This window comes from Thamnophis sirtalis, unplaced genomic scaffold (genome assembly GCF_051295495.1).
Source record: "Thamnophis sirtalis isolate CommonGarterSnake01/CBP01778 unplaced genomic scaffold, rThaSir2_p1.2 scaffold_5, whole genome shotgun sequence".
Taxonomy (NCBI): Eukaryota; Metazoa; Chordata; class Lepidosauria; order Squamata; family Natricidae; genus Thamnophis; species Thamnophis sirtalis.
Window position 1 is genome coordinate 3,361,947 of NW_028261385.1, and position 23,330 is coordinate 3,385,276.

Consider the following 23,330-nt stretch of genomic DNA (forward strand, 5'->3'; position numbering starts at 1 on the left):
TTGATTGCAGGGGTGGACATGGCTCTTTGATCTGCGGAAAGCAGACGCATCCCGAGAGCGGAGTGTGTTGAGCTACACCTTCCAAACCCCAGAATTTACTCCTGGGGTGTTAAGGGAGCTCTACCCACACTCGGCAGCTCTTCTCCTGAGGAAAGAGTTTTCAAACTGCCAGACAACTGATTTACGCTGTCCAGACAGTGTAACGCGATCTTGGGGCTGGAGCATCTCAGAGGAGATGTTGTCAGAGCAGCACGGTGCCACCGGAAGTCAAAAGAGAGAAGAATTGATGGAACTAAGGAGAGAGATTTTGTCAGAAGCACTAGTGATAACCAAAGATAAGCTGATCGAAGAAGCAGATGGAGGGTTCGAGCTTATACAAGATATGCAATAAGCAATAAGTTGCGAAGAGAAGTCCATACAAAATTTACTAAGGAAATAACCAAAATACTAATGCCACAAATGGCAAGAGACATAAGACTGCACTATTACTGGAAAGACACAGGTTGATGCAACAGCTTATAATAAAAAATTAAGTCAAATTTAGTTAAATTTAGAGCATTATGTATAAAATGAAGTGATAATGGATAGTTAAATAATTGATTGATAAAATAATGAATATATATGTATTGGTTTGATAAGAGGAAATTTGATATAAATTGCAAATTGTGACTACGAAAGGTTTAGAATCTGTTATTAAATATAACCAATTTTTATTTAGAACATGTTATAAAGATGTAATGTTACTGGATGATATTGGGAAGAGCTAATGGAATGCCATTATGTGGTTTTGCTTTAAATCTGGAATATTTTATATAAAAAGACGTAAAAACAATTATAGTCAAATGAAGGTTGAGGTATGATGATAGTAATATATATATAAATATATTTGATTTATAATATATGATTTGATATGCATTGTAGGTGATGACTGTGGAAGGGATCCACAGAGGTTTTTGTAACCAATTGACACAATTTCTACAATTTGTAACGGAAGATGGTTTTGTGGTTTTTTTGTGTGTTTTTCTGTGTTTATTCAAAAATGAAAAAAAATCTATATTAAAAAAATTCAATCTCCTTATTTTTATATTCCAGTCTTTTGTCTCTTGCCTTCTGTAATATTTGTGTCTTAATTGTTTTCTTAGTAAACCTTATATGAACTTCTCTTGGGAGATTGTTTCTCACTGCAAATCTTGTCTATAGACTCGAAATAGCTCATCTATACCATCCATCATTTTCTGTTTGGTTATCTCCAAGATATCTGCCAGAATTTCTATCGTTATTTCTGCCAGATTTTCTCCCTTTTTTCTTCTATGTTTTGAATTCTGAGATAAAATTCTGATTTATCGATCTCCCATCCCAGTATTCCACTGTTATCTTTTTCAGCTACGCTCAATCTGCTATCAGTATCTCCTATTTTATCATCTCTTGGCTCATCTTTTTCTTCCATTTTTTTGTCCTCATATTTCATCATTTGGTGAATGTTTTCAATTTTTTCATCTGTTCCCTTTTTTTGTTTGATGTTCTCTGTTCTTTGTTCTATATTTTCTATTCTCTTTTCAATGTTCTCTGTTCTCTTTTCTATATTCTCTGTTCTTACTTGAATTTTTTTTATTCCTTGCATAATCATCTGTAGTGTCTCTTCCTTGTCTACTGTAAAATCCAAGACTCTTATATTAAGTTCCAAACAAAATTAATAATTCTCTTTTCAAGTTCACTACAGTCTTCTTTCTTTGAATTCCACATTTTCTTTCAAGCCCAAACTCCATGCACTGATAGTATCCCAGAAGAGCACATGTATTAACTATCTCCCATGCTCATCCCACTATCATTTCATAAACAGGGTTAAAGTTCTTGAAATGTAACATCAGGTCTTAAATTTTTTAAAACTTTTCTCTAAACACTCATACAAGAAAAAGAAAACAATGTTTCCAGGCCTCTAGGTGGCAATGTTATTTACTCCATTCTCCTTACTTTCCTTATACTCAAAAAAGAAAAAAGAAAGAGAGAGATGGGCCCCTCATCAGTCAACAGCCAATCAGGTAACTATGAGTTACTAATCTTCCTGCCAGCTCCTGTTTCGATGATGTTCCTTCGTGGTCTTTCACAACGTAGGAATTATCTTCATGCTTCCTCCATCTCCTTAAAGATCCATCACAACCTGGGCACCCTATTTTTTTGAACTATTAACATCTGGCAGACGGTACAGGACAATAAAAAGGACAAGTAGACTGAAAAAGAGCTTCCATCCCAGAGCAGTAACTATCCTGAATTCTACAGTAGAGGGCAACAGAAACGCAATATCAGGAGTTTTCAATTTCATTGTATAGAATGTACAGTTCTATACAATTGTATAGTTTTATTTTTAATGTATAATATTTGCTGAAGAAGGCACAACTTTGTTGTACAGGGTGCCAAGACAATAAAGTAAAGGATTAAACTATTTAACTATGACAGTTTGGTCGCGGAGAAATTCCGTATGGCTTTGGAGAGGAGCTCGGTACTAATGAGATCAGGGTTGATCCGATGGCAGCACTGCCAGAAGATTACTTCCATGGACTCAGCTGCAGCCTGAGCCACGGAGGCTTCACGATCCTCTTGCAGATCCCGGAGACCTGGAAGGAATCCAGAAGAGAAATGATTTCCAGGATCCACCTTGAGAACCAACTCTGATCAGCGACAGAGCTTCTGGAGAGAAAGTCTCCGCTTCAAGCAAGGGAACTTTGAAACTCACCCAGGAAAACTTCTTCGATTTGTTTGGAAGTCACCACATCCCGTGTCATGTATTCTGCGCAGCAGCCTAGACACATGCAAAGAAAAGGTTGGTGGAGTTGGCAGAAATGGCTAGATCAACTGATTCAAGAAAGAAAATGCAGAATTCTTTTGTTTATATTTGGAAGAGTTGCTACGGGATAGTCCCAGGAATTGGGTCTGTCTAGAGATCGGATGGAAAGAATTTCATATGACTCATATTTATGATGGTTGCAGAGTCTTGGGGGGGGGGGGTCACCTGATCACTTTTTGCAACCTTCGGGCAAGCAAACTCCAGAAGGAAGCCCAATTCACTTAACAACCACGTGACTCACTTAACAACCACAGTGATACCCTTAAGAAACGGGGCCATGTGTGTGTGTGAGAGAGAGATAATGGTCAGCATGCTTGGCCTTGGGGCCGCCCTTCTGCCCTGTTTTTTCCTCCCCTCCTTCCAGAGTTTGCATTTGGGGTTACCAATTAAGACGGCAGCTGCCTCTCGGGACGAAGAATTCCGGCTCTTCAGGAATTCCAGCATCTGCTCCAACATTTCCGGCAGGTTTTCCTTGCATCGATTGATCTGGGGAACACAAGGCCACAAACAAGACAATGAACACTGTAGCTTCCTCTTTTCTTTCTTTCTAAGGTTTCTAGTCCTCATGCCCTCAACAACAATGTCTTCCATAACATATTAAATTTTATTATACTGTATCGTATCGTATTGTACTTTAAACTATAAGATTGTTATACTATACTATATTTTATTATACTTAACAATATTATCATACTATATTGGATTTTGTTAGGCATATAATCTAACGGTTGGGTTGGCAATATATAAATCATGTAACAATGCTATACCTGTTTCTTTAAATAATGCTGTAAATGTGATTGGTTGCTGTTTCCTCAAGCGGCCATAAGATGGAGCCAGAATCACTGTTAGATGCTGATCTGATCTGAGTGTTTGGAAGCTGGCTGTTAGAAGTGTCGTATAGTGATCAGCCTGAGCTATTGTAAGTTTTGCAACTGGGGAGCTTACCTAACAGACTTGACTGGACTGGACTAGACTGGACTATTATACAATGCAATAGAATATAATATTACATTATATAGTATAGTATATTAAAAGTATTAGTATAATATATATTTATATTGTATTATATTATACACACACACAAACACACACACACACACATACACACACACACACAGAGACATTTATGTTATTAAGGACAGTTTTATCCAAGTTAAAACCATAAAGGAAAATAAAGGAAAATAGTAGATAGTGAAAAAAAGAATAGAAAAAGAAAAGGGAAAGAAAGATGATAAGGAAATGGCTTCTGATCTTATAAATACATTTATATTTTGCCCCCCTCTACATCATAATTTCCCTTTTCTACAAACAGCCATTTCTAATCCTCAGACCCACAAATCAGCAAGGTTTCTAGTCCTCATGGTGGCATGGAACCTCTGGTGTTCCCGAGGGAGCAACAACCCAAGAAGAATCCCTCTAGTCAGTTTAGTCTAGTGGTTAAGGCATCAGACAAACAAACCAGGAGCCTGTGAGTTCTAGTCCCACCTTTCGCATGAAAGCTCCTGGGTGACTTGGGGAGTTCTAGTCATGCCTTAGGTATGAAAGCTGGCTGAGTGACTTTGGTCCTGTCCCTCTCCCTCAGGGCAGCCCACCTCACAGGGTTGTTGGGAAGGAAATCGGAGGAGGGGGAGGGGGAGGAGAAGCATTAGGGACGTCCACCATCTTGAATGATTTATCAAAAGGAGAAAGGCAGGAGAAAAAGAAAATATATTATACTCTAATCCGGAAAAAAAGGAGCCAGCTAGGCTCCTACTTACCACCTCCGAGCAGATGCTGGAATACATGCTCTGGAGACTGGTGTAAATCTCGTAGTCAAACAAATTATCTGGAACTTCCTCCCACTTCATAAAGGAGACGCAGGAGGTCAGGGTGTTCCGGGAGATCTGGGCGGAGGGAAGAAAGGAGGCGTCAGAGGAGCCGGTTCTGAGGTTGTCCATCTTCTGCAGAGAAAACCCAGCCTACTCCTTGCTCAGGGGTGGGAAAGGGGATGAGCCACTCCGGGAGGAAGCTATGGCAGGGCAAGGGGGCCCCTGAAGGCCAGAATTCCCCACAATTCAACCCTGATTCTCTTCTATTGGTATACCATCAAGAAGAAAACAACCCCCTAATCTAAGAATGACCCAACAGAAAACCTACACCCACATCAAAATGATCGGGCATTAAGCAGAGATCAACCCTTCCCCTCCAACCTACTGATGCTGTCACCTAGTTGGGTCAGGAAATGCCTGCAAGGACCTCACAACTTGAGGATTATCCAGAATCTCTTTGCCTTCTCCAGAGGCTCCATATGATGCAACCACGTTGCTCTGAGTGAAGATGGGGGTACAGCATGGTCTCATGGAGAAGGGAGCATGAAGAGAACAGGAGCTTAGTTGATCCTGCCCTTCAACTCACCTCTTGGGTCCGATTATTAGCCAACTGGATGACAAGAGGAATCAGGCTGTGCAGGATGGATTCGGTCAGATTCCCCTCTGTCTCCTTGAGCCCTTTTAAGATCAGGCCAAAAAGGATGATGGAGGTGTTGCGCAACTCGATGTCCTCCTACGAAGGAAGAGAAAAGGAAGAGAAACGTGTCAGTCCCTCCAATAGCATTTAGGAAGTGGGAGGTGTTGTGAGAACCTAGAAGTACAAACTGCAACACACACAACAGTCAGCTGAGCAAAATCTGAGAGCAGAAATTTCAGGTGAGAAAACGTCTCACATTTGATTCTCCTTTGTTTCCTTAAAGAGAAAGGCAGGGAGGGATCCACTAAACCTACAATAAAAGCCTTCATAACTCCCATCCTCTTCATCTGATCTGCCTCAGTTTCCCACTCACAAGACAAAGCAAGGGGAGTCTGGCAACTGTTTCTCTAGACAAGGCCATGCCAATGGTTGGCCAATGGTTGGCCATGGGTGTAAAAGGCTTGCAGACCAACCTCTATGGTGTGATCAAGGGGGTTGTTTTCCCATCTTAGCAGCCTTCAGATGTGAGGACTCCAACTCCAGGATGCTGGCTGGAGAGTTCTGGGAGTTGAAGTCCTCACCTCTTCAAGTTGCCAAGAGGGAGAAATACTGATGGAGACCAGAGTTTCCCAATCTGAGCAGCTTTCAGATGTGGGGACTTCAACCTCTGGAGTTCTCAGGCCGGCAGAGTTGAAATCCACACACCTTCAAGTGTGTGAGATCAAGCAACACCAATCTGGATTTTTAATAAATATGGAGAGTGATTGATGATGATTTGGTGAAGCTGAAGAGAGTGGCAACCTTCATTCTTTTCCACCTCATCTGGCACTTCTCCAGCTCTCTGGATGAACTCAATGATCATCTGCAAGCTCACACACTCTTTTAGATGAGAACAACACAGTTGTTGCTGAACTATTTCTAAGACTTTTTGATAAGATTAGAATTCTTCAGATGGTACCCAGGCGATCTTTATGGGAGAAAAAGAGAGAAGGGAGGGAGCGAGGGAGAGGAAGAGAGAGGGGGGGTGGATTAGTTTGTTGTGATTTGGTTGACGTACATCAGCAAAATACTTCCCCAGGACCGGAATAAGATTGACAGCTTTCCATCCATAGGTTTGAACATTCAGATGCCGGAAAAGGAACTGAAGGGTCCGCAGTGATTCCTTTGCCACAGATTTGTCTGGGTGACAAGCACAGTTGACCACAGGGACTAACACCGGCTCTAACACCGTATTCTGGAGGAAGGAGGAAAAGAAGGGAGTGATTGAACATTGTCACTGCCGTTCTCTGAGTCTACGAATGACAAAAATATAGAAGCCCACAGAATCTAGAATAACAGGGTTGAAAAGGAACTTGGGGGTCATCTAGTCCAACCCCCTGCTCAGCAGGAGACCCTACACTATTCTGGACAAATGGTTGTCCAGTCTCTTCTTGAAAGCCTCCAGTGTTGGAGCACCCACAACCTCTGGAGGCAAGTCGTTCCAGTGGTTAATTGTTCTCAGTGTCAGGAAATTTCTCCTGAGATCTAGGTTGCTTCTCTCCTTGATTAGTTTCCAACCAACAAGTTGCTTCTTGTTCTGCTTTAGATGTCCTCCAAGAGGACCTGTCTCCAAATTGATCCTTCAGATCTTTCAGGGATGCCCCCATCTTTGTAGAAGAGGCTCCACTGTAGCTGAGGGCATCCTCTTTCTGCTGGTTGTCTTCTTCTCCTCCTTCTACCCTTCCTAACCTTGTAGAATTCCTAGAGAGTGAGGTCACACCTGCTGCTCCCTTGAAAGTCCCTCACTTCCTGCCCCCCATCTCTTACCTCGAAGGGGTGCTGGAGAAGATACCCCAGACCACGAACAGCAAATATTTGGATGAGGGGATATGGCTCAGCCATCCGTTCTTGGAGGACATTGAGGATGTCCTGTATGATGAAGAAGTGTCCGACCTCTTGGTGATAGAGAAGCTGGGGAAGAAGAGTGGAGTGACAGATTATTAACCAAGCAAAGGAAGGGAACTTTCCTCAGAGCCTCTATGAAGAGGTGCCACATTCAGCCATTACGGGGAGAGGAAAAGAAAAGACAGTCCTCATATAGTGACTGCGGAAAGTCACCACGGCACTGACAAAAGGGACAACTCCATTTTTCAGACTCAGGACCATTGATCATAGTCACCTGATCAAAAATTGGGTACTTGACGGTCCGTATTTATAACGGTCACAGTGTTTCTTTCTTTCTTTTTTTATTTTTATTTTTAAACAAACAAAATAAACAAACATATAACATAAAAACCATCCTCCAGTCATATACAGTGTGTCAATTGGTCACAAAACTCCTGTGCTTCCTCACCATAGTCTTCACTTACAATTTATATAGAATCTCATATTATCAATCTAATGTATATGTATACAATTATTATCATTATTTAACATTTATTTGACTATAATTATTACTTCCTTTTATGTGAGATATTCTAATTTTAGAATAGATTTATATTAAGACATTTCATTACATCGTCCTAAAACCATCCAGTAATATTACATCTTTACATTGTATTCTATATAAAATTATTTATCTTTTGGTTACAAAACTTTCACGCATCCTCTCCGTAGTCCTCACTTACAATTTATATAGAATTTCGTTATTAATCATTTATTTGACTATAACTATTATTCATTTTATGCGTAATATTCTAACTAAATTTAAATTAGTTTTTATTATAGCACTTCATTACAGCATCCTGTATCCTTCCAATATTTGTGAAATCTTATATCTCTTGCCATTTGTAGTATTTTGTGTTCTAATTGCTTTCTTGGTAGATCTTATATGGACTTCTCTTGGCAATTTGTTTTTCATTGCATATCTTGTAAAGACTTGAAACCCCTCGTCTGTTCCTTCCATCAACTTCTCTTTGGTTATTACCGATGCTTCTGCCAAAATTTCTAACATAAGAGCTGCCCAATATTTTTCCTTTTTTTCCTTCTATATTCTGCAATTCTGGGATTCTGATCCATCAATCTCCCATAACAATATTCCACTCTTGTCTTTTCCAACCTCAATCTCCTGTCAATATCACCAATTTTCTTATCTCTTTGTTCATCTTTTTCTTCATTTCTTCTGTTCTTTGTTCAATATTCTGCATTCTCTTTCTTTTCTTTTTCGGGTTGCAACATTCCTCCATATAGTATACACTGCCACTATATAGAATCCAAGGCTTTTTTTTATTAAGTTCCAAACAAGTTCACTGCAATTCTTCTCTCTTTCAAGGCTTTCTTTTTACTCCAGTCCAGCTACTGATAGTACCCCGGAGGAGCACTGTCAAATCAATAGGTGAGGTGCTGAATAGAACAAGAAATGATCTGATAATACACAATCAACGACAACTAACAGTCTTAACACAGGTACCGAGGAGAAACTAAGAAGGCCCTATCAATTTTTAACATCTGTGCTGAATAAATACGAAATTAATTTCAGATGGCTGATGCCGGAGGGCATACTGGTTTCTGTTTCTGTTTCTGTTTATTTATTTGTATGCCACCCTTTTCCCTGGGGGGACTCAGGGCGGCTCACAATCAAAAGGAAGGGGGGGACGGACAGACTTTTACATATAAGACAGTACATGATTAAAACGCAACATTCATACCATTCGGGCGGGTTACAATCTTTAGCCCCAGGCCTGACGGGATAGCCAGGTTCTAAGGGCTGTGCGGAAGGTCTGGAGGGTGGTGAGGGTACGAAGCTCCACGGGGAGATCGTTCCATTGGGTCGGGGCTACCACCGAGAAGGCTCTCCTCCACATGGTGGCCAGTCGGCATTGGCCAGCAGATGGAACTCGGAGGAGGCCTAAACGATGAGATCTAATGGGTCGTGTGGAGGTGATCGGCAGTAGGCGGTCTCTCAAGTTACTCTCTCTGGTAACTTGGAGAAATTGAAGATTCAGAATTACAGATACAATCAAGGTTTGCCCAGGGTAGGAAGAAGGAAGCTATTGCCAAAGATTACACAATATTAGATAAACTTTTGATACAGACAGAAAACAGGCTGATCAAAGTGTAGATCGATTTTTGTTGGAATATAAGCTAGAGGAGGAACATGTCAAAGAAACTATAGTTGCCTGGGCGAAAAATTTCGGTTATAATGTGGAATTGGCTAAGTGGGAAAAACTTTGGATACAATCCGAAACTAACAATGGCTACAGCTTATAAAGAAAATCTTTATAAGATGTTCTACAGATGGCATCTCCCCCCCCCCCCAGCATGGCTCTCCAAAATGTTTAAAAATCTGGTCCCAAATTGTTGGAAGTGTAAAAAAAAAAACACCAGGCACTTTTTATCATATGTTGTGGACGTGCAATGAGGCAAAAAAAAACCCATTGGAAAATGATTCAATCATGGTTAGAACAAATGGTGGGAGACCAAATCTTGTGTAAACCAGAAATTTTTCTCCTAGGTATAATTCGGGAGGGGTTTAAGAAAGATACACTCTATCAAATTTACATGTACTAACTGCGGCATGCATAACTTATGCACAATATTGGAAAAAAGAAAATACACCATCAGAGCTAGATATAATCAGAAAAGTGTTGGCCTCAAGATAGGCTCACTCTTGAACTTAAAAATAAAGGGGAATCAGAATATTTTGAAGTCTGGAACAGATTTTATAATTGGTATAAGACAAGGTGACAAGACTGGAACAAACTGTATATTTTGTGATTGGACAGAAGGATACACAATGTATTAAGTAGGCTAATTGTTAATGGTTGAGACTAGCTGTATATAATGTGAATGTATGGTCACTTCGACTTTGCGGTACTGCATTGTTTTAAAGGTAAAAATAATAAAAATATATTAAAAAAAGATTAAAGAACACACTAAATTTGACTCAGGCTTAATCTCGCAGCTTAACCTCTTCTGTCTTCAATTTTAACTTTTCTTTTCATCTTTTTGGGTGTTCTCTAATAATAAAATTTATCTCACTAATTCGACACGCTTTCTCTCCCGCTTTCCTTCTGTTCTGGAGCTCTCCCAACTTTCAGCAGCTTCAATGGCTGCTTCTCTGTGGTCGGAAAAAAGGGTTTCTCCTGGATCTGCCAGGAACTTTGCGATGTCTCTGGGATCAGCAGGATGTGCCTGTCTCTATCACCGTCTCTATGGGACGGTTTAGGTCCAAAAGGACCGTCCAGCGGCAGACATATCGACTGCGGAATTGCACATCGTATCGTCACGATATCAGCTTCACATGCTAACGGTTGCAGTGTTTCGAGGTTACGTGATCCAATTTGTGACTACCTGATAAGCCAAGTCAATGGGGAAACCAGATTCATTTAACAACGTGTGACTAACTTAACAACTGCAGCAATTCACTTAACAACTGTGGCAAAGGAGGTGGTAAAATGGGACAAAACTTGCTTAGGGACTGTTTCACTGAGCAACAGAAATTTGTGGCTCAGTTATGGTCATAAGTCGAGGACAACCTGTAGAAGAAAATCACTGGAATATCTGGTTTATCCAAAGTGTATGACCACGGCATTGGCTTAAGGGCTTCTGCAATCACTTAGTGACCACTGGAGGTTCTATGATGGTCTTATGTCGAGGACTACAGAATGGCAATACAAAACTGTCTAAAATGCAAAGAGGAAACGGAATTTGGGGTCATTGAATCTTCCTTCCTCCCTCCCTCCCTCCAATTCCACCGATTAACAGAATAAGAGGAGACCTTGGAGGTTTTCTAGTCCAACCCCTTGACCAAGCAGGAGACCATCTACTATGTCAGACAAACGGCTGTCCAGTCTCTTCTTCAAGGCCTCCAGTGATGGAGCTCCCACAACTTCGAGTTCCTAATCATAAAGTCCCCCTGAACCCTGCACAACTTTCCTGGAGCTCCACAATGTTGTGGTGCATCCTCACCTCCGAGAAGAAGACCATGCCAATTGTCTTCTCCCTTAAGTCAGGACGGTGCAGGTAGATGTTGGCCTGTCTGAACATCACCTTCAGCTCCACTTTAGAGTAGTTGAAGAGTTTCCTAAAGATCAAATAGGGAGAAATCAGATAAGATCTGCTGGTAAGTGAGGAGAAAATCACCAAGCTAGAGAAATCATTATCTGAATTATGGATAAATGAATTACTCAATGAATTAGTCCATTTAGAGAATTTCTCACTCTCACTCTTCTTCTCTGTCTTTCTCTCCCTCCTCCTCCCTCTACATCTCATTCTCTTTCTACTTTTGTCTCCCTCTGACACTCCCTCTCTTTCTCTGTCTTTTTCTCTCTCCCTCCTCTTCCTCTCTCCCTCTCCTTTCTTTGTCTCCCCCACATTCTCTCTCTCCTTTTCTGTCTCCCTCTCTCTCCCCCTCCACCTCATATCTTTCGCTCTCTCCCTTCCCTCCCTCTCCTCTCTATCTTTCCTTCCCCTACTTTCTCTTTCCTCCCTCTCAACCCCCTTTCTTTCTCTTTCTCTCTGTGCCTCTTCTTCTTCCTCTCCTTCTGCCCTCTCTTCCTCTCTCTTTCACTCTCTTTTTCCCTTCCTCTCTCCTTTTCCTCTATCTAACCCTCCCTCTTCCTCTCTTTCTCTCTCCCTCCCCCTTCCCTCCCTCTTCCCCCTCTGTCTCATTTTCTCTCTCTCTCTGCCTCTTCTTCCTCTTCTCCCTCAGCCCTCCCCTCCCTCTCTCACCTTCCCTATTTTCTCTTTCCCTCTCCCTCCCCTTACCCTCCCTCTCCCTCCTCTCCCTCACTTTCTCTCTCTCTGCCTCTTCTTCTTCCTCTCCCTCTGTCCTCCCCTTCCCACTATCACCTTCCCTCTTCCTCCCTCTCCCCTCCCTCTACCTCTCTCTCTCCCTCCCTCTTTCTTTCTTTCCCTCTCCCTACCCTCTCCCTCCCTCATCCCCATCTCCCTCACTTTCTCTCGCTCTGCCCCTTCTTCCTCCTCTCCCTCTGCCCTCCCCTTCCCTCTATCACCCTCCCTCTTCCTCTCTCTCTCCCTCCCTCTTTCTCTCTTTCCCTCTCCCTACCCTCTCCCTCCCTCATCCCCATCTCCCTCACTTTCTCTCGCTCTGCCTTCTTCCTCCTCTCCCTCTGCCCTCCCCTCCCTCTCTCACCTTCCCTATTCCTCTCTTTCTCTCTCCCTCCCCTCTTCCCTCCCTCCCTCTCCCTCCCCACCCTCACTTTCTCTCTCTCTGCCTCTTCTTCCTCCTCTCCCTTTGCCCTCCCCTTCCCTCTTTCACCCTCCCTTTTCCTCTCTCTCTCTCTTCCCTCTCTCTTCCCCCCTCTCTCACTTTCTCTCGCTCTGCCCTCCCCCCTCTCACCCATTGCCACTCAAAGCCAAGTTCTTTGGACTCTAAAGTTCTTACCGGACCAGGTGGAAAATGGCCTCAAAGAGACTATCTGGGCTCAAGAGCATCTCCCAGCATCCCAGCGTCCCCAACTCTTTGTATTCCTCTTCATATCCGACAGCCAGGATGAGGTTTTTAATCGCCTGCACTGCCATGCTAAATCAAAGGAAGGGAGAAGAGTTGGTGCCAATGCTTCGGCCAATGCCCCCTGCAAAGGCCAGGCTTCCCCTGACGCCAACCGGCCTCCCGCTGCCCTTCAGGAGAGCTCCAGATTTCACTTGGCGGCTTGTGCAGCAACCACAAAACACAACAGCAAATCAGCCTCCCTTTATTTCTTCCCCCTCCAGTGATATCCAGTAGGATCCAGATTGGTCCCAGGAGATTCCTTACCCCAAGAGGTTGACCTGTTCTGAAAGGTCCATGACTCTGCTGGACCTCCTGGATCCACTCTTGCTGGCTCCCAGGAGGAAGTACAGCTGCGTGACCAGGGCGAGGAGCAGGTTGGAGAATTTGTGGTCGAGGAGCTCAGCAGCGTTCGGGAGGGACAGGAGGAAACAGAGGGCGTTGGTGGCCTAGAAACGGGATGAAGGGAGAGTCACCTTGGGCTCCCCAGGTTACTTAGGTTCATCCCCTTCTTCCTCTTCCCCAGAATCCCTTGCGTGGTGGAGCCTGTTCCAACTGAACGGAGCTGAGGGTTTACTGGCCAGATGCCCTTCCTGTTGCCAATGAGGAGTTTTGTTCGGCAGATACATTCTCATTGGAGCCCAGGAAGAGAAACATCTGCCTCCACCTAAAAAGAAGGGGGGGCTTATGCCAAATGATGCTCCAATTTTAGCCCCAGCAGTTTCCCCACTGCCTCCCTCTCCCCATCCCTTAGGTGTTCCCCACCTCTAGATCCAAGGGAAAGAGAGCCACCAGTGGAGGGCTTACCGCAATGGGCATGAGGGACTTGCTGTTCCTCCTTGCGAGGGCTTCGGTGCTGGGGTCTTGGTCCTGAAGCCTTTTCATGAGGGGCTTCATGATCTTGAGGTTGGCATAAGGGTCTGCAGCCAGTGCCCCCCAAATCTCCCTGGCACTTCTGCGGAGGGGGAGAAACAGATTGGGAGGGAATCAGATCCTTTCCCCATTTCGGAAGAGACAGCCAATCCAGAGAGTTGAACCCCCCAACAGAAGGAAGGATTGGAAAACTGAAGGCCAAATGAACAGCTGTCATGCCAGAAAAATATCTCTATATACACAGGTAGTTCTTGACTTACGACCGTTTCTCCAGGAGCCATTCAAAGGAACAATGGCATTGAAAAAAGTGACTTATTCCCAGTTTTCAAACTTCCCAGCATCTTCAGGATCATCTGACCAAATTCAGACTTCTGGACAACTGGTTCAGATTTATGACCGTCCCAAAGTCAAGTGATCACATTTTGTGACCTTCTAACAAGCACATTCAATGGGGAAGCCTGATTCACTTAACGACCATGTTTCCCTCTTGACAACTGCAGTGATTGACTTAACGATTGTGACAAGAAAAGTCGTAAAATATCTTACAAAGTTCATTCCCATCTCGACCCTCATCTGATGTGACCTCCCCACTAGAAGACTTCATCTGTGACGCACCCATGGCCCATCAAAACATCCATCAAGACCCTTACCTGACACGACCTTTACTGATCTCCCCATAACAAGATCCTCACCTGACACGACCCTCAATCTGAGGTGATCTCCCCATCACAAGACCCTCACTTGATATGATCCAGCCTGACATGAACTCTCCATCACAAGACCCTCACTTGATATGATCCAGCCTGACATGAACTCTCCATCACAAGACCCTCACTTGATATGATCCAGCCTGACATGAACTCTCCATCACAAGACCCTCACTTGATATGATCCAGCCTGACATGAACTCTCCATCACAAGACCCTCACTTGATATGACCCTCACCTGGTCCATCAGAAGAACCATCACAAGATCCTCACTTGATATGGTCCACACCTGACATGACCTCCCCATCACAAGACCCATGACAAGATCCTCACCTGACATAACCCTCAATCTGAGGTGACCTCCCCAAGGTGCCAAGGTGGCGCAGTGGTTAAATGCAGCACTGCAGGCTGACTGCTAGATCAGCAGTTCAGCGGTTCAAATCTCACCGGCTCAGGGTTGACTCAGCCTTCCATCCTTCCGAGGTGGGTAAAATGAGGACCCAGATAGTTGGGGGCAATATGCTGACTCTCTGTAAACCGCTTAGAGAGGCCTGAAAGGCCTATGAAGCGGTATATAAGTCTACTGCTATTGCTATTGCTCCCCATCACAAGACCCTCACTTGATATGACTCTCACCTGGTCCATCAGAAGACCCATCACAAGATCCTCACCTGACATGACCCTCAATATGAGGTGATCTCCCCATCACAAGGCCCTCACTTGATATGACCCTCACCTGAGAGAACCCACACTTGATGTGACCTTTCCATCACAAGACCTACTGACCACACCAAGCCCTTACAGGCAGAAGATCACCAGCACTAGCGTTCCTTAAACTCCATTGAAGATGTTACCTTGCCTGGTAACAAAACATTTGGAAACCAAAGCAGAAGCTTAGAGAACCAACCTCCACCCTCTTCCTCCACCTGAGCTGCAGAGATTCGCCCCATCGCAAAGGATTGAGAGTCTCTGAGGAATCCAAGACAACAGGAGGTCCATCTCCTTGAAGTTCTTCTTACCCATCACAGCCCACGGAGGATTCCAGCAATATGTCCACAACTCGGTTGACCCTCTTGGAGGCCAAGTGACATACAGACTTGAGGGTGAGGTCTTTCGTTGCTGGGTGGGCAATATTCGGGAGACGGTGGTAGATCTCCTTTAATATCATGGATAGCTATGGCAAAAGAGAGATTGGAGGATGAGATCCAGTGTTGGTCTCCATTGGAGATGCAGTAGGGATGATAACTCCCACTCATTGGGTAAAACAAAATTGGTCCCCACAACATCAACGTTTGCCCTACATTTTAAAAAAAAACTCCTGATTTGTCCAGCTTCCTGTGATATTTTATTTATTGGTTTATTTTAGGAGATTTATATTGCCACTGGCTCATCAAAGGTTATTTCTCATGAAAATAATATGGCTCCTTTGTTTTGCCCTTACCTTCTTCTGGGAGGTTTGGACAACTTTCTCAACAGCCCTAAGATCGCTCAGTGGCCTCCCATCCAGCCTTAGCCTTCTTAAAACCAGCAGAAGTGTCACCACTGAGCCAACAAGGTCTCAGCCATTCTCGTCTTTGTTTTCTACAGAATCTCCTACGTCCCTTTTGCTCCAAACCCTGCAATGTTCTTACTTCCTCCATATCCATGCCACACTCCTCCAGGATGGCGTTGAGGAGCAGCCCCGCGGACTGAGAGATGTTCTTGTCCACGTGCGTCAAATTCTCCAGGGCTTCCAAGATCAGCTTTGTTAGCTGCAACGGGCTGAGGTGCTCCCCAAAGGCCTATCGGGGAGAAGGAAAGGAGACCATGCAGAGATGCCTTAGAGCTTTGACGCCCTTCCCTTCAGACTTTGACCCAGATTGGGGGACGGCACACCATGTAGAGATGCAGCCTTATTCCATGTCCTCCATCAGGTGGGATTCGGATGGGGGGTCAAAGAAGCCAACATGTCAGCTGCCCTTTCTTCCTCCAAGGCATTGGGGGGAGGGGTACCCAAAGCCCAACCTTGGGAGGATGCCGTCCCCACTGTGAGATTGACTCCTTTGGGGCTCTCCAGGTCAGGAGGAGGAGCAAAAGGAAGCCAGGCCAAAGGCTGATCCAAAACATACCTTCGCCATTTTGGAGATGTTGTTGTGGAAGATCCCAGAGCCCGAAACAAAAAAATCCTCCCTCAGCCAATGTACGATGTTCCCCTTTTCGTTCTTCTGTTTCTTCTCCATTTCTTTCGCTTGGGAGGGAAGGGAAAAAACCACAAGGTCAGATTTTGGCCTTCGGAACCTGGGAACTTCCTTCGTCTGACGGCCGGTTTAGTCATTGCAAGAGAAGAGAAGATCTGGAGCTCAGGGTCGACCAGAGGGGTCCCTGGTGCTCTCTGACCTGGGGGGTTTCCTTTCAGGTGTTTCATTGCCCAACTAGGGAACGTCATCAGGGGGGATGAGCATCAATACTTATGGGAGCACAGAGAAAAGATCCCCCCTTCAAGTACTGATGACGTTACCTAGTTGGGTCATGAAATGTCAAGAAGAAAAACACCAAGATCAGAGCGCACCAAGGACCCCACAGTCCTTCTCGTCCTCTAACACTTTTCCCTCTCTCTTCCCTACTTTCTCACTACCTCCTCCTCCCCTCCTTCTCATCTTCCTCCCCCTACTCTCTCCTCCCCCTCCCCCTCTCCCTCTCTTTCTCTCTCTCCCCTCCCTTCTCATCTCCTCCTCCACTTGCTGCTCCTCCTCCTCCCCCTCCTCTCTGTCCCCCTTTCTCCCTCTCTCTCTCCTCCTCCTCCTTGCTCCTATTCTCTCTCTTCATCGTTCCTTGTCTCTCTCTCCTATCTCCTCCTCTTCCTCCTCCTTTTCCTCCTTCTCCTCCCTGTCTCCCTTTCTCCCTCTCCTCCTCCTCCTCACTCCCTGCCTCTCTCTTCATTGCTCCTTCTTCCCTCTCCTCTTCCTCCTCCCTAGCTGACTCACTTAACATGAGAATCGCCTTTTTAAAAGGACCCCTGGCCCTGAAAAATGCCAATATCAACTGCCAATTCCAGGTATCTCTGCCAAGCCCAATGACCCATCTTGGTTAAGCCACAGGCTGTGCCACCCAATGCTCTCCTGGGCAGGGGGCATCCCTGTTCTTCTTGCAGCAAGTCAACCCTTGGAGTCCAAAGTTCTCACCCATTTTGCTCATGAGGAGGTGGTACAGGTGGTAGGCAGCCTCTGCGGACGTCTGGCCAACTTCTGGGCTGGTGTCGCCAATGTGCAGGGCCAGCAAAGCCACCAGCTGCCCCAGCAAAGAGAAGTCAGCCGTGGTCTAAAGAAAGGAAGGGGAAAGGAGGGGAAAGAGGAGAGAGAAGGGGAGGGGGCTCATGAAGCTTTCAGCCGGCTGAAATCAGGGAATAAGAACCACCGAACCACAGAATCTTAGATACACAGAATGATAGAATCATAGAATTATCAAATATTTGAATCTTAGAATCTTTGAATCACAGAATCTGAGAATTACAGAATCTCAGAATCTTTGAATCACAGAACCTGAGAATTACAGAATGTCAGAATCTTTGAATCACAGAACCTGAGAATTACAGAATCTCAGAATCTTTGAATCACAGAACCTGAGAATTGCAGAATCTCAGAATCTTTGAATCACAGAATCTGAGAATTACAGAATCTCAGAATCTTTGAATCACAGAACCTGAGAATTACAGAATCTCAGAATCTTTGAATCACAGAACCTGAGAATTGCAGAATCTCAGAATCTTTGAATCACAGAACCTGAGAATTACAGAATCTCAGAATCTTTGAATCACAGATCCTGAGAATTACAGAATCTCAGAATCTTTGAATCACAGATCCTGAGAATTACAGAATCTCACAATCTTTGAATCACAGAATCTGAGAATTACAGAATCTCAGAATCTTTGAATCACAGATCCTGAGAATTACAGAATCTCAGTATCACAGCATGACAGAACCGCAGTTGCTGGAAGGGACCGTGGAGGTCTTCTCCTCCAACCCTCTGCTCAAGCAGGACTCCTTGTATCCTCCTGGTCACATCCCAAAGGTTCTTTTCCCAAAAGGCAGCTGGACTTTCTTGGGGGTTTTCCTTTCTTTGAAAACATTTTGCTTCTCAACCCAAGGGGAGACTTACGTCGAAATTGACATTGTCCGAAACGAACTTGAGGAGGTGCTTGGTGCTCTTGAGGGCCCTCTCTCTCTCATGGCTGTTGGGAGAGTCAATCCAGGGATTTATGTCCTGCCAGGGGAAACGAAGGAGAAGGAGGAAAGGAGGAATGGGTCATTCCCAGTCGAAAGAGCCACAGACTCCACAGGGGGACAGAAGGGCCAAATCCAGCCTGAACATCTGGCTGACTGGGCGACCCACCCCAAGAAAGGATCTCTCTTTACCGTCAGGATCTCCTGCAGGGCATCCAAATTGGGAGCCTCGGATAGCAATCCGGTCAACATATTGTTGCAGGCAGTGGCTGTCTGATGATAGAAATCCTAAAAAAAGGAGAAAATGTCAGAAGGAAGGAGGGGCGTCAAGGAAGGAACGGCCCCTGAAAGAGGCAGAAATCCAGGGGTGGGGAACTGATGGCCCTTTTACGACTGGGGCAATGCAGCTCCCAACCTTCCTGAGCCCTCCATGGAATTCTGGGAGTTGAAGTCCAGAAGTCTACAGTAAATGGAGTGGCCAACCTTGCAGGGCTGGTCTTTCCGTGACCTGACAAAAGCGCGAACGTCATAAGCGCGCTGAGAAAACCGCGGCGCTAAAACTGCGATGTCAAAAGTGCGTCGACAACAGCGCGATTTAAGTTAAGGTAAGGTTTAGGGTTAGGTTTAGGTTTAGGTTTAGGGTTAGGGTTAGGGTTAGGGTTAGGGTTAGGGTTAGGGTTAGGGTTAGGGTTAGGTTTAGGGTTAGGTTTAGGGTTAGGTTTAGGGTTAGGGTTAGGGTTAGGGTTAGGGTTAGGGTTAGGGTTAGGGTTAGGGTTAGGTTACAGCACGCTTCTGTCGGCGCACTGTTGTCGGCACGCTTCAGGGCTCATTCGTCGCTCATTCGTCACGCGGTTTTGTCACCGCGGTTTTGTCACCGCGGTTTTGTCACCGCGGTTTTGTCACCACGGTTTTGTCACCGCGGTTTTGTCACCGCGGTTTAGTGAGGCGCGCTTTTGTCGTTCGCGCATTTGTGGTGGAACCGGTCTTTCTTCCAGAGGGGGAAGAAATGCTTTCTCTGCTGAACTTGAGGAACAAAAGGACTTACTTCCTTTTTGAGTTCAGGACAGAATGACTAAAAAGTTGAATGTCTTCCTTAACAGTTCTAGGAGATTCAAATACAGGCATTCCTCATCTTATGACCACAATTGAGCCCAAAATGTCTATTGCTAAGTGAGACATTAGTGAAGTGAATTTTGTCCTTGTTTTGTGACCTTTCTTGCCACAGTGGTTAAGTGAATCACTTTGGTTGTTAAGTTGGTCACACGGTTGTTAAGTGAATCCAGCTTCCCTATTTCCTAATCAGAAGGTCACAGTAGGGGGGGGGTCACGTGACGCTAGAATACTCCGACCGTCATAAATCTGATTTGGTTGCTAAGCATGTGAATTCTGAGGGTTATCTGAGACTACCTAGGAATCAGTGGTGGGTTTCAAAAAATTTTCGAACCTACTCTGTGGGTGTGGCCTCCTTTGTGGGAGTGGCTTGCTGGCCATGTGTTCTCTCTCTCTCTCTCTCTCTCTCTCTCTCTCTTTCCTTCCTTTTGTCTCTCTGTCCCCTTTTTCTTTTTTCTTTAATCCCTCTCACTCTTTCTTTCTTTCTTTCTTTCTTTCTTTCTTTCTTCCTTCCTTTCTTTCTCTTTCTTTCTCTCTCTCTCTCTCTCTCTCTCTGTGTCAGTGTTGGGTTTCAAAAAAATTTGGAACCTCTTCTGTAGGTGTGGCCTGCTTTCCGGGTCCACTGGTGGAATCTCTTCTAAACAGTTCGGTGGATTTGACGAACCGGTTCTACGGAACTGGTGCGAACTGGTAAGAACCCACCTCTGCTAGGAATCATAGCTAGTGCCTGCAGCCAATGGTTGCTCTGCCCCACCATGGCCCTTCTTTTGTTGGGGGGCAAAGGGAGGAGATGGGAATTGGTCTTGAGAAGATCCTTCAACCAGAAGATAAAAGAGAAGTGGAGGAAGAGAGAAAAGATGGGGATGAAAACCCCCTGGAGATGTTTAGGGCTTCAAAATAGGGACTCCTGGGATCCAGAAACTTAGAACGAGAAGGGGAAGCAGACTTTCAAGACCAAAGAGGAAGGGACAGGCCAAGGGGGACCTTTGGCTCGAGGGATGGATCCAGGGCTGTTGAGGAGATCAGGAATCCTGTTCACTGCATCCTAGTTTCCAGGTGGATCCCCTATTGCTTTGCTCCATCTGGACTGCTCACCTGAGGTTGAGATGATGTGGGTTGGCTACCTGTTTTGACTGTGGACACCTTGATAGTTGGCAATGAAAACACCTTCCAGATACTTTGGTTGACCACTTTAGACCTCACCTCGGAGTTCAAGGAGGGCTTCATATAGCTGATGAAAGACAAGAAAAGAGGAGGGAGGTGTGAGGAGATCCTAGACTCAGGGGGCTAAAAGGGACCTTGGAGGTCTTCTACTCCAACTCTTGCTTGATGGTCCTTAAACCATCCCAGTCATATGCTTGTCCTCTCTTTTCCTGAAAACCTCAAGTGATGGAGAGCACACAACATCTGGAGGCAAACCCTTCCACTGATTGATTGTTCTCAGTGTAAAGAATTTTCTCCTGGATCTATCTATCTATCTATCTATCTATCTATCTATCTATCTATCTATCTATCTATCTATCTATCTATCTATCTATCTATCATCTCCTATCTATCTATCTATCTATCTATCTATCTATCTATCTATCTATCTATCTATCTATCATCTATATATCTATCTATCTATCTATCTATCTATCTATCATCTCCTATCTATCTATCTATCTATCTATCTATCTATCTATCTATCTATCTATCTATCTATCTATCTATCTATCTATCTACCTACCTACCTACCTACCTACCTACCTACCTACCTACCTACCTATCTATCCCTCCCTCCCTCCCTCTCTCTCTCCATCCATCGAACCATCCATCCACCCAACCACCACAGCGCTGATGTGTTCCTCAATGAAATGGAGTTTGACCCCTCCCCCTGCTCTAGAGCACGGGGACTTTCCATGGAAATCCCATCACTTGGTGCAACTCCAAGTTCCTCCCCAGCTGGTGGGAAGATGAGGGCGGTGCAGGTACGTACCTCATGCAGGTGATGGTGACGATGGCTTGATGGAGAATTATGACAGACAAAGGTCTCACGGGCTCATCTTCAATGACTTCCTGAAAGGAGAAGGAAAGACATATAAGGAAGCTCCTGAGATGTGGCCACCATCCAGCTGGCACTATTCCCATCTCTACGCCTTTCCTTGTTGACATGGGAAGTCCTCAACTTACAACTGGTCACTTAGCCACCATTTAAAGTTATGACGGATCTCTCCAGGATCCCTCTTAGAACTAAGGGGAAATTTCCATTTCCAAATAGCCATTTGTCTGAAGTGGTGTAGGGTTTCCTGGCTGGACTAGAGGACCTCCAAGGTCCCTTCCAACTTCGTTCTTCTAATTCTAACACCCAAGGACTACTTATGACCCAGATTTGAAGTTCTGAGAGGCTCTTCTTCCTCAGGGATCAGAGGATCATATTTTGGTCGCTTGGCAACCAGCCTGCATTGATGGCAGTTTGCAGTGTCTCCTGACCATGGTTTAAGTGAGGGATGGGTAACTAGGGCCTCACTACGACCTGTGAACTTCAACTCCCAGAATCCCTGAAGGCCGGAGAATTCTGGGAGTTGAATCCACCGCTTTTAACGTTATACAATTCTGCCCTCTGCCATTCTGGACATTGGCTGTGTAGTTTCTTCTAGATAGTTTCAATGCCTTTTTTTTCTTCTTTCTTCCCCTAATTTCCCATTTCTATTTTTCATTCTAGTTTATATATTAAATATTTGTCTGTCTGTCTGTCTGTCTCTCTCTCTCTTTGTCTCTCTCTCACTATCCAGCCATACATTCATACATCCATATCCATTTCTCTCTCTCTCTCTCTCTCTCTCTCTCTCTCTCTCTCTCTCTCTCTCTCTCTCTCTCTCTCTCTCTCTCTATCTATCTATCTATCTATCTATCTATATCTGTTGTGGCCCAGCAGGAGCCGTTGGAGCTGCCACCAGACTCTGACAGCGAGGGGCCAGATGAGTCGGCTCTGGAGGATGTGGTGGACCCTGGACAAGGTTCCAACTCCAAGCAGGGCGCAGAGAAGCTGGTTAGCCACCAGGAGGCGCCTGAGCCTTGGACCAGTGGGGAGGAAACAAGGGAGAGTGAGCCTGAGGTCAGCAGTGAGTTGTTCCTGGATGCTCGGCACCGAAGAGCTACTAGGCGTCAGGAACAGTTGCGCAGTTACAGGAGGTAATTGCACACAGCTGGTGGTCATTAGGCTCCTCTCCAGACTATAAAAAGGACTGCTTGTGCACACGCCCCTCTTGCAGAAGTCAACGCATTGACTAAAAGTTGGAGAACTTTTGTAACTAGATTGGCAGGCTGGATTGCTGCCGAGGTTTGTCTGAGTTGCTGCCAGGGTCCTTATCTGTTGTTATGCTTGGCTTTCAGCCACCAAGGTTTTGGTGTCTTGCTAATAAAGTACATTCCAGTTAAGTTTGTCTCGGCATTTGTTACTGGATGGAGGAGGGGGTCAGAACTCTATCTATCTATCTATCTATCTATCTATCTATCTATCTATCTATCTATCTATCTATCTATCATCATCTATTTGTCTGTCTGTCTGTCTGTCTGTCTTTGGATATAAAAATAAATACTAATAATAAAAACAAAGGAGATCCCAAATTCACTTAAGAATCCTGTAACTAATTTAACGGCAGTGATTCAGCTAACAACGGAGGAAAGAGAAGTCATACAATGGGGCAGAATTCACTTAACAGCAACAGAATCGTTTGGGG

General features: G+C 44.8%; 1 protein-coding gene across 1 annotated transcript in view; it reads right to left on the minus strand.

Moving 5' to 3' along the window:
• Window positions 1–2,445: 2,445 nt before the first annotated feature.
• LOC148045264 (maestro heat-like repeat-containing protein family member 7) overlaps window positions 2,446–23,330 on the minus strand; it is a 31,608-nt gene continuing 10,723 nt past the window's right edge. The window contains exons 8-26 of the mRNA XM_087715320.1: window positions 21,587–21,666; window positions 20,704–20,839; window positions 18,691–18,786; window positions 18,434–18,538; window positions 17,461–17,596; window positions 16,408–16,526; window positions 15,931–16,080; window positions 15,319–15,473; window positions 13,527–13,674; window positions 12,987–13,168; window positions 12,615–12,752; window positions 11,177–11,291; window positions 7,094–7,237; window positions 6,345–6,521; window positions 5,237–5,383; window positions 4,600–4,725; window positions 3,226–3,328; window positions 2,732–2,797; window positions 2,446–2,612 (exon numbers count right to left, since the gene is read on the minus strand). Coding sequence (XP_087571446.1) covers window positions 2,446–2,612; window positions 2,732–2,797; window positions 3,226–3,328; window positions 4,600–4,725; window positions 5,237–5,383; window positions 6,345–6,521; window positions 7,094–7,237; window positions 11,177–11,291; window positions 12,615–12,752; window positions 12,987–13,168; window positions 13,527–13,674; window positions 15,319–15,473; window positions 15,931–16,080; window positions 16,408–16,526; window positions 17,461–17,596; window positions 18,434–18,538; window positions 18,691–18,786; window positions 20,704–20,839; window positions 21,587–21,666 — 2,490 coding nt within the window. The remainder of the gene's footprint in view (window positions 2,613–2,731; window positions 2,798–3,225; window positions 3,329–4,599; window positions 4,726–5,236; window positions 5,384–6,344; window positions 6,522–7,093; window positions 7,238–11,176; window positions 11,292–12,614; window positions 12,753–12,986; window positions 13,169–13,526; window positions 13,675–15,318; window positions 15,474–15,930; window positions 16,081–16,407; window positions 16,527–17,460; window positions 17,597–18,433; window positions 18,539–18,690; window positions 18,787–20,703; window positions 20,840–21,586; window positions 21,667–23,330) is intronic.